At 62.1% G+C, this 10,398-nt stretch overlaps 2 protein-coding genes across 2 annotated transcripts; both read right to left on the bottom strand.

Annotated features, from left to right (window-relative positions):
• Positions 1–1,659: 1,659 nt before the first annotated feature.
• On the bottom strand, positions 1,660–5,256 carry LOC122367308. The gene is made up of 4 exons (XM_043340315.1): positions 5,099–5,256; positions 4,310–4,525; positions 3,705–3,855; positions 1,660–2,709 (listed from the first exon to the last, which is right to left on the bottom strand). The coding sequence occupies exons 1-4, from the start codon at positions 5,222–5,224 to the stop codon at positions 2,294–2,296; spliced, it is 909 nt and encodes a 302-aa protein (XP_043196250.1). The 5' UTR covers positions 5,225–5,256; the 3' UTR covers positions 1,660–2,293.
• Positions 5,257–6,471: 1,215 nt separating this feature from the next.
• On the bottom strand, positions 6,472–9,185 carry LOC122367306. The gene is made up of 2 exons (XM_043340313.1): positions 9,065–9,185; positions 6,472–8,327 (listed from the first exon to the last, which is right to left on the bottom strand). Exon 2 carries the CDS (start codon positions 8,323–8,325, stop codon positions 6,472–6,474), a length of 1,854 nt encoding a protein of 617 aa, XP_043196248.1. The 5' UTR covers positions 8,326–8,327; positions 9,065–9,185.
• Between the last annotated feature and the right edge of the window lie 1,213 nt (positions 9,186–10,398).

Raw genomic sequence — 10,398 nt, 5'->3', positions numbered from 1 at the left:
CACCCCTCCCCGGCTGAGGCGCTGACACGGCCGGCGCCGAGGTGGGCCGAAGGTCAGGCCCCCGGGCAAACTTCCTGTGTGTCCGCAGCGGCGGCCGGCCCGGAGCGCTGCCGTAAACACCAACAGGGCGGCTGGCCGGCCAAACACGGCGCTCCGGTGGCCGGCCGCGGCCGACGGCCGCTCTGCGCCGGTATGTGGCCGGTGTCGGATGGACGAAACGAGTTCCCGGTGTCGCATGTACCGGGTGCGGCTTGATTTGTGGCCTAGGACCGCGTGTTTCGAGTTCACTGACCTTTATATTGAAGCGGCTCGCAGTGTGCCATGTTCCGTTCAAGCTCCTGTTTGCGTACTGTCTCATCCGAGGGTCCGTCTGTGCCATGTCCCATCCGAGGCCTCGCCTGTGCCATGCCTCATCCGAGGGTCCGTCTGTACCATCCCCCGTTCGCCCTCTTTGGTATTTGTCCGTGTGTTTGTCTACTACCCGTGTTTGTTCGCTTCTGTGTTTGTATATTGTGCGTCAGGTGACCAGGTCCCTATATTGATATTGTAGGCATATTGTATAATGTATAAGTATCGTCCGTATATCGTATCCCTATCGTTTGTATATTGTGTACCTATGTTCTATCCCGTGTTTGTCCAGTTACATGCTTGTCCAATGTTCGCTCCCGTGTTTGCTCGCTCCCGTGTTTGTTACTTTAAGCTCTCATGGTTGTCCAATATCCACTCCCGTGTTTGTCCGCTGCCAGTGTTTACTCACTGTCGTGTTTGTCCGCTGCCGGTGTTTGCTCAAGCTGTCGTGTTTGTCCGCTGCCAGTGTTTGCTCAAGCTGTCGTGTTTGTCCGCTGCCAGTGTTTGCTCACTGTCGTGTTTGTCCGCTGCCAGTGTTTGCTCGAGCTGTCGTGTTTGTCCGCTGCCAGTGTTTGCTCAAGCTGTCGTGTTTGTCCGCTGCCAGTGTTTGCTCACTGTCGTGTTTGTCCGCTGCCAGTGTTTACTCACTGTCGTGTTTGTCCGCTGCCGGTGTTTGCTCAAGCTGTCGTGTTTGGCCGCTGCCGGTGTTTGCTCACTGTCGTGTTTGGCTGCTGCCAGTATTTGCTCACTGTCGTCTTTGTCCGCTTGTCGGCGGGCAGCGCCTGTTTGTTGCTGGGGACGTATAATGCGATGCAGGGGCACGGCTAGAGGGCTCCTCTCGCTTTGAAGGTGCCCATTTCACGACACCAAGCATCACCGGGTGGTTGAGGTCAGGGCAGCTACTGCCGATATGCTACGGCCGGGGTCAGCGCATCTACGGCCGGCATGTTCCGTTTTAGCAACATAGAAGCGCACGCGGATTCAAACCTAACTGACCTGACCTACCCCAACCTAACCTAACACTCATGAATGTGTAGCATAGCTCTCTCTGGCCCCCGGCAGTTGGGAGGGAGCGGAACGGAGCGGGGAGGGAAGTTCGAACAGACCTGGACTGCCTATGTCGATCGGGGCGGCGTTTCTGAGCGCTCTGCCGCGGTGCTCGGCGCTCCCTGCAGGGACGGACGCTGTCGCAGTCCGGCCCGTCCGCTGGCCCGTCCCGTCCGCTGGCCCACACACTGCGCGATGTGCGCTCAGTCCCGTGCGGCGTCTGATCTCCGCCCAACAGCTCACCGAGTGTGCCAAACACTGTGCGAGGAGACGGCGTGTATTTATCACGGTGACCAGCTGACAGTGATGGGTCGGATCAGACCGCCGCCGCACGCGCGCGCCCACAGCGCCCATTGTACAGAAACAGCGCGCTACACGATGGAAGGTCGGCAGTGCGACACAGAATGAAAACGGCAGCACACAATAAACAACGCACAGTCGAAAAACGCCCCGCCGCGGTAAGAGCTGAGCACAGCTCAGCAAAACTCATTCCGCTTTATCACAGGACGGGGTTATAATGAAGAATCACGAGTCAGGTCATCCAGATTTGAAAACATAACAAAGGAAAAAACACCGCGCTGCCGTTCCGACTGCCGCCCGGGCCCCGGACCTGCAGTGGCTGCCGGACAGGCTGACGCTGACCGGTCAGGTCGGCTGACCTGGCGCAGGGGAGGCGCCAGGGGTCGGCGGGTGCGGCTCCCGTCGTCAGCGGTCAGCGGGCGCGCTCTCGCCCTCAGGTGTCGAGCGGCTCGGTTTCCGCGCGCTCAGCTGGCAGTTGGGCGGCCGGGGAACCTGACCCGCCGCCGGCCCGCTCGGAGACGCCCCGGGCTCGGTGCCCCGACGTACCGCGCCACGCTGGGTATTATCGGTAGGAGGTTGGGTGGCGGTGTGCGGTGGGTCAGGCGCGCCGGCGTCGCGGCGGCCGGGCGGTCAGGTGCGCCGCCCGGTAGCCGCTGCGGTCCAGCCGGAGCCCGGCGCCGGCAGGCAGCACCAGCTGCAGGCACTGGCGGCCCGCGGCGCCGGCTCGCAGCTGCGCCAGCCAGTCGCTGACGATGGCGTGCCGCCAGTGCGGCCGGCCCGGCGCCCGCTTCAGCCGCAGCGGCGCGGCCAGGCTGCGGCCGCCGCCGGCCGGGCTGGGCCCGCACACCGCCAGGCGCGTCACCACCGTCACCGTGCCGGCCGGCGGCGGCAGGAACTGGTCGTCCAGCACGGGTACGTGCAGCTCGAGCAGCGCCCGGTCGGCCGCCGGCAGCGCCGCCAGCCGGAAGGTCACCGTGCGGCCGGCGGCCGGCGGCAGGCCGGGACACGCACACCCTGCCGGGGGACGGAGCCGGTCAGTCAGGGGACGGAGCCGGTCAGTCGACGGCCGCCGGCACACACACGGCCAGCCACTCTAAATGCCGGGGTCTGTCGAACACGGTTATACCACCATCCACTACTGCCCCACTGTTTTCAAAACACGATTGTTCAGTGGGATGGTGTGCCATCCTTGTACGCCACTCAGTGTCGACAACAATGATTGCTCCGGTGTGCCGCTGAGGCGGACACCGGGTCAGGGTCAGGGTCACCCCGCGCGTCTGAGGCCGGTCAGGGTCGGGGTCACCCCGCGCGCCTGAGGCCGGTCAGGGTCAGGGTCACCCGCTGACACGGTCTCCGGGTCAGCAGGAGCGGTGCGCCGGCCGCTACCGTCAGCGCTCCGACCCGGCGTGGCGGGCCGCCCGCGCCGACAACACACAACACAGCTGCCGACGCGACACATCCGACAGCACACAGCACAGCCGACAACACAAAGCCGACAACACAACACAGCCGACAACCCAACACAGCTCACAACACAACACAGCCGACAATACAGCATAGTCGACAACAGTGAAACAAACAGCACAGCCGACAACACAACACAGCCAACAACCCAACACAGCCAACAACCCAACACATCCGACAATACACAACACAGCAGAGCCGCGACACAGCCGACAACACACAGCACAGCCGACAACACAACACACCCGACAACACAGCCGACCATACAACACAGCCGACAACACAAAGCCGACAACACACAGCACAGCCGACAGCGCAATACAGCCGACAACACAGCACATCCGACAATACACAACACAGCCGACACCGCAGTCCACAACACACCCGACCATACAACACATCCGACAAGACAGCCGACCATACAACACATCCGACAAGACAGCAAAGCCGACAAAGAGAACCCTCTCGGCCCCCCTCCCACTGGCCCTCTAGGCTCGCAGTCTCCCACTGACCCCCTCCCCGCCCCTCTGGGGTTCCCCACTGACCCTCTGAGCTCTCGGTGATGTTGAGGTGCAGCTCTGGCTGATCGCCGCCCCTCTCCCGCCCCGGCGACACGGCGGAGCTCAGCGGAGGCGGCACACTGGCCGGCGGCGGCGGCGGTGCGCTCATAGTCGGCTCAGCGGCAGTCACAGGCTCCTGGCGGGGCACAAACACAGTCAACGGCGGCCGACAAACACAGTCACCGGCTCCTGGCGGGGCACAAACACAGTCAACGGCGGCCGACAAACACAGTCACCGGCTCCTGGCGGGGCACAAACACAGTCAACGGCTCCTGGCGGGGCACAGACACAGTCACCGGCTCCTGGCGGGGCACAAACACAGTCAGCAGCTCCTGGCGGGGCACAAACACAATCACCGGCTCCTGGCGGGGCACAAACACAGTCAACGGCGGCCGACAAACACAGTCACCGGCTCCTGGCGGGGCGCGAACACAGTCAACGGCACACAAACAGGCACATTCAACAGCGCGCTGTTTGTGCCGCTGCAGCGGCACAAACACTGCGAGTGACTCGTGGCGGGACACCTAGGGCGCTCGGCCAACAGGAGCCTGGTGAGCGGCGGCCGGCCGGTGCTGTGAGTAGGTACCCACCGGTGTGGTGGCCGGCGGCTCGGTGGCGCCGCCCTTCTTCCAGCGCAGCCGGGAGAAGCGCCACAGGTTGGCCTCGTACGCCATCGCCTGGCTGAGCGCGTCGCCGAGCGAGGCGGGCAGGTGGACGCGCGTGATGCGGCGCCGCGGGCCGCCGGCCGCCGCCGCCGCCGCGAACCGCTCCTGGTCGGGCTCCCAGCCGGGCCGCGGAGAGAACGCCTGGGGGAGCGGGGGCGTCAGTGACGGGCCGAGACTCCGGCCGGGGGCGTCAGTGACGGGCCGAGAACTCCGGCCGGGGGCGTCAGTGCGCCTGCTGGGGCACCGAATTTCTGCACGGCTCACCTGGTCCGTCTCTGTATCAGTACGGCTCACCTGGTCGGTCTCTGTACCAGTCTCTGTACGGCTCACCTGGTCCGTCTCTGTATCAGTACGGCTCACCTGGTCGGTCTCTGTACCAGTCTCTGTACGGCTCACCTGGTCAGTCTCTGTACGGCTCACCTGGTCGGTCTCTGTACCAGTCTCTGTACGGCTCACCTGGTCAGTCTCTGTACGGCTCACCTGGTCAGTCTCTGTACGGCTCACATGGTCGGTCTCTGTACCAGTCTCTGTACGGCTCACCTGGTCAGTCTCTGTACGGCTCACATGGTCGGTCTCTGTACCAGTCTCTGTACGGCTCACCTGGTCAGTCTCTGTACGGCTCACATGGTCGGTCTCTGTACCAGTCTCTGTACGGCTCACCTGGTCAGTCTCTGTACGGCTCACCTGGTCCGTCTCTGTATCTGTACGGCTCACCTGGTCGGTCTCTGACTGTATCACCCTCTGGACGAACTGCTGGGTGCCGGCCGACGCGCAGTCCGCCCAGCAGCAGAGCAGGCCGGTGGCCACGAGCGCCGCACTGCCCCAGCCGCGCGCCATCATCGACAGTCGGTGCTGGAGGCTGGCCACTCAGCTTCTGGGGCGGACCGGCGGCGCCGCCGGGATATACGGCCGTGCCCAGTCACCTCGGGAGACGAGGCGGCGCGCGCACGGCCGCCGTGCCCGGTGACACCGCCGCGCTGGTCACCGGGCCGCCGCGCGGGCGATCAGTGGGCCGCGGGGGCGGACGCCGCCGCAGAGCAGAGCGCCCAGTCGCTGGGAGGCCCGACGGTCATCCCGGGCGGAGTGTCTGCTCCCCACACACGACCCGGGTCACCGGGCTGGATGACCACTGACCACCCCTCGCGACCCGGGTCACCGGGCTGGGCGACCAGTGACACTGACCACCCCTCGCGACCCGGGTCACCGGGCTGGGTGAGCAGTGACCACCCCTCGCGACCCGGGTCACCGGGCGGAGCTGCGGGCAGTGAGCCGTCACCCGGACTGCACCACTATAATTGCCGTATGAGCCGCGACGTTCGCCCGGCGCTCGGACCATGATTGCGAGCTGTTTCTGGGCGTAATTACTACCGCCTGTCACCTGTGTGCGGTGTACTTACACTACATAGTGGTTCCTCGTAGGCACAATGGACAGACTGGTCCTTCATTGTACAGCGGGGCTCTCCCTGTACAGAGGAGGCTAGGTGTCGTGCAGTGGGGCGGTGGTCTGACCCCTCCCCCTGTGCAGAGGGGGGGGGGGTTAGAACTGTCTCTCCATGTGGCCTGTGCCCGTCCAGTAACAGTTAGTACTCTGGACGTCGTCAGCTATTACTTTAGAAAAAACATTCCGATCCGATCGACTGTCGTGTTCGCGGTTTAAATTACGAACAGTTTGCCCGAAGAGCTCACGTCTACTAGAATGACACGTCACCCACAAAACTATGAACGTACTCTTGATATATTAAATAAGATCACCATTAGAACATTTAAATGGAAAGCTATGAAAGACGCCAATCGCTTCTCGGCATTTCATTTCTCATTACACCGGCTCCTCGTCCACTTGTCATATGCTAAAGGGTAAACGTCCATGTGACAAAACACTTATAAAATGCACTCGCATAACGCCGGGCACTCCTGGTAATAGCTTTGTTGAATGTGTGAGATGGATCCAATGAATTAATGGCAGTGATAGTGAGTCTCGGTTGACAGACAGGCCAGGGCTCCCGCGGGGCGGCTGCTCAGCAGTGTGCGTCTGTGCCGACTCCAGCGGCGCCGGTGGGCCGGCCGGAGGCTAGGGGCCGTCCCAGCGACTACCGGCGGCCGCAGCGCTGGTCCGCGTGTTTGCGGTAGTCTGTGTCGCGCGCGAACTGTTCCCCGCAGTAGCGGCACAGGAACGGCTTCAGGTTGGTGTGCGACGCCAGGAGGTGGCGCTTCAGGTCGGAGAGCTGGAAGTAGCTGGCCGAACACTCTGCGCACGTGTAGCGCCGCTCGTCATCGTGCACCATGCGGTGGTGGCGGCGCACGCTCGACTGCAGCGCGAACTCCTTGCCGCAGATGTTGCAGCGGTAGCGCACGTCTCCGTTGGGCAGCGCGATCACCAGGTAGCTGAGGTTCAGGCAGCGGCAGACGTCCGCCATCTCTGGCGTGCCGCTCAGACGGCGCCACAGCTGGTACTTGGTGGTGGGCGCTAGCGGCTGCGGGCCCAGGTCCGACAGGCCCACCACCACCTTCCGAAAGTGGTGACACGGCGGCCGGAATTCGACGGCCGCCATGGGCCCGTCCGAGCACGGGCGGCGGCCCAGCGCCGTCTGCGCCAGCCAGGCGTCCTCCGGCGCGCCGGCGGACGGCACCTCTGGGACGCCAGCCGGCCGACGGGCGCCGCGACCGCGCCCACGGCCCCGGCCTCGGCCTCGGCCACGGCCGCGGCCCCGCGCCGATCGCCGCTCGGGGCCGGCGGGCGTGCTGGCGGCCCGCCGGCGAGCGGCGCGCCGTCCGCCGGCCGTCACCGGGTCGGCCAGCTCCTGGACCACGTCTGCCGGCGTGAGCAGCACGGCCGGTCCGTCCGGCAGCAGGCCGGCGTCCGGCCGCTCGGCCGCCGGCCCCACCGACGGCAGGAACAGCGCACTGTCCGCGTCGGCGCCCAGCCGCGGCTGCACGAGCTCGACGGGCGGCACCGCCGAGCTGATGAGCCGCTCGATGGCCACGCTGGCCTTGCTGTCGGGCGCTGGGCGCTGCTCCGGCGGCGACAGCGGGTCGGCCGGCAGAATCTGCACGTTCAGGTGCTGCTCCAGCGTCAGTCTCTTGTTGTAGGAAGAGGCCAGCGCGCAGCGGCAGCCGGGCGTGGCGCTCGGCGAGTCGCAGTGCGAGCTCCGGCAGACCAGATCGTCGTCCAGGTCTAGGGTGAGCGGCGAGCCGCACAGCTCAGCGCAGTCGGACAGCTGCTCCGGCCGGCCGTGACCGTCCGCCGGCCGCGAGCTCCACAGGCCGTCACCGCCGGCGCCCGAGCAGCCGAACAGCTCCATCGCCATGGTTTCTCCGTCGGGCTCAAACATATCCACGTCTTCAATCAACTCATAGTCGGCGAGGTTGACGTCGACAAAGTCATCCACGATGTACTCGCTCTGCAGGGGAATGTCGGCCGCCGAGATCACCTGCGGCTGGGGGAGCGGCGCGGTCGGCTCCGCCGGCGGCAGGGCGGTACTGTCCGGCGCTGAGGTCACGTCCTCGGGCGCCGCGGCCGGCGGCTGGTCGGCCGTCGCCGCCTCCGTGTCGCAGCCCATGGAGATGTGCGCCGTGTCTTTCTCCGGACACTCGGACAGCTCACTATCGGACCCAGTGGCCGGCCCCTGCTGCCAGCTGCGGTCGCCGCCGTCCGTCTGGCTCGCTCCGACAGAGCCCACCGAGGCGGAGCTGGCCGGCGGCGAGCGGCTGCCCTGGGGCGCGGCGAGAGGACGGCCCAGCCGCCACTGGCCGCGCGCCGGCGGCGGGCTCGGTGAGCAGCTGCCGTCTGTGGACTCGCCCCACTCACCGCCGGCCGGCCGCCGCCGCATCGGCCGCCGGATGCGCAGCACGTGCGGCGTGATGATGGTGATGTAGCGAGTCCGAGGAGATGCAGCCGTCTCGCCGTCTCGCACGTCGGACCCCATGGTGCTCTGGTTGCGCATGTCTGGTGAAGGCGGAATCGGTTACCAGAGGGCCGTCAGGAAGTCGTGACATCAACGTCAAAGCGCGCCAAAGTTGTCCCGAGTTCAAGCAACAATCTCCAGGAAATCCAGTTACTTTGGAATATGCAGATTTCAGAACCTAAGGAGTAAAAACCTGTTTCGTGGATGCAAGTCAAATCACCACACGTTGCAAACGTTGCAAAAATGCAGACAGACATTCGTCAATGGCAATGAAGAGCCAAAAGGCTTTTCATTCATTTTTTTTACGTCGGCCTCTCCGACCTTCATTTATATTTTTGTGAGTGATTTAAATATTGATTGTATGGATAGATCACGATCGCGTTTTTTTCAGCACAACGGTTACATATGGCAGGGACTTTCAAACAGCCACTTGAACTCTAACCTGCTGATTTACCGGCTTACCGCCAAGGTTAGCTTTTATGCAAACCCGAGGTGGAACAAGCAAGCGACCGAACTCTATGAGCGCAGGAAATCACGCAGAATAACTCACAATAGCAGAAACATTCACATTGGGAAATGGGAAGCCGTCCAGCGACACTGCGCTTAGCATTGTTGACCGAACCAGAACCGAACGTCAGAAGAACCTTAAACACAACTGATAAGCATTTCAATTTTAACGTATAAGTTTGTTCGTTCATTCCATATGTAAGTCATGATTCGGATATCTAACTTAATAAACATTTGAAATGCCGATACATTATTTACGAACACCACCTACCTTTCGCAAATCCACAGCACAAACTCCCCGCCCCACGCTCTCTCAAGGCCGCGCTCTCTAACAAACGAAAACAAAATTGTCAATATCAGCTGTTTGCTGTCTTCTGCTACATGTTTTCAAGAACTTCAACAATTTTCGAGTAAATTTGCAGAATGCCATTTTCTCAAATATGTATTTTACGGTAAAATCAACAATACAATTTTCATTGCCATGCTAGTTATTCTTCTTAGTTATTCTAGTTATTTTTTATTATTATTTAGTTATATTTATTCTAGCTAGTTATTCTTCTAGTTGTTCCATTCACGCTCACGTTACAATTGGGGGAGCTCCAGCAATCCCAGCAATGTTTGCAGGGTTTGGACTTCAAAACGCGGGAATAATACGGGTGATCAGGGGATTCAAGAGTGATAGATATCGCAAATACACAAAAAATACGGTGCCAATGCAATGCAGGAACCCGTAAAAAGTGTGTTCAGCCTTAGATTCCTTAATCCGTTGCGCAGCCAAAGATAGCGATAAGAAGCGACTAAGCAGCACTATGCGATATATCGTGGCGCCCTCTGAACGACTGTGTTTCTAGCAGCGGTCGATAGGTGACTCTGCGTTTCATGTTGGCTGCCGCTCATCTGCCGCTGCACTGCTCGGGTGTCACAGAACGAGGCTATAGGCTAAAGAACTCCGGTCAGAAGCTTTGGGTTAGTCCTACCAAGATTACTTTACTTATAGTCCTACGGGTTAGTAAAGGAATCTTGGGTCAGTACGGGTTATAGGCGGGTGCGCGCATAGGAAAGTAAGGTTCACCAATGTTCGTATACTGCTGTGGCTCGCGGGGGCCCCTGCTGCAGACCGCGGGGGCCCTACTGCGGCTCGGGGGCCCTGCTAGAGACCGCGGGGGCCCTGTTGCGCCTCTGGGGCCCTGCTAGACACCGCGGGGCCCTGCTGCGGCCCGCGGGGTCCCCTTCTGCGGCCGCGGGGGGCCCCTGTTGGGGCTCTCGGGGGGCCCTACTGCGGCCACGGGCGCCCCTGCTGCGGCAACGGGGGCCCCCCGCTGCGGCTCGCGGGGGCCCTGCTGCGCCTCGCGGGGCCCTCGCGACACCTGGGGGCCCCCACCGGTGGGGGCCCCCCGAGAAAAAGTCGGACCAGTTTTCCTTACGCGTCGACGCCCCTGGCCGGTAAGGTGCCTAATTAGCGACCCACTTAATTTGAACCGTCATTGCTCACGCTCTGTAGGTGCCACTGTGTTACTGGCTTGATTTTCGGAGAGATCGTTCATTTTTCTATTAAAATATAGTCATTTTCTGCCCCAATATTCACTAACTTATTTGTAGTGAGCA

Source organism: Amphibalanus amphitrite, unplaced genomic scaffold (genome assembly GCF_019059575.1).
Source record: "Amphibalanus amphitrite isolate SeventyFive unplaced genomic scaffold, NRLGWU_Aamphi_draft 000862F_arrow, whole genome shotgun sequence".
Classification (NCBI taxonomy): Eukaryota; Metazoa; Arthropoda; class Thecostraca; order Balanomorpha; family Balanidae; genus Amphibalanus; species Amphibalanus amphitrite.
The sequence above is the reverse complement of the archived record's forward strand: the minus strand, read 5'-3'. Positions and strand labels throughout refer to the sequence as shown.

Excerpts from the sequence above, each read along its gene's own strand:
- LOC122367308 (XM_043340315.1), bottom strand. The coding sequence starts at position 5,224 with ATGATGGCGCGCGGCTGGGGCAGTGCGGCGCTCGTGGCCACCGGCCTG. Across the intron at positions 4,526-5,098 it reads TACAGTCAGAGACCGACCAG|GCGTTCTCTCCGCGGCCCGG; the intron begins GTGAGCCGTACA and ends CCGCTCCCCCAG. Across the intron at positions 3,856-4,309 it reads AGCCGCCGGCCACCACACCG|GAGCCTGTGACTGCCGCTGA; the intron begins GTGGGTACCTAC and ends GTGCCCCGCCAG.
- LOC122367306 (XM_043340313.1), bottom strand. The coding sequence starts at position 8,325 with ATGCGCAACCAGAGCACCATGGGGTCCGACGTGCGAGACGGCGAGACG.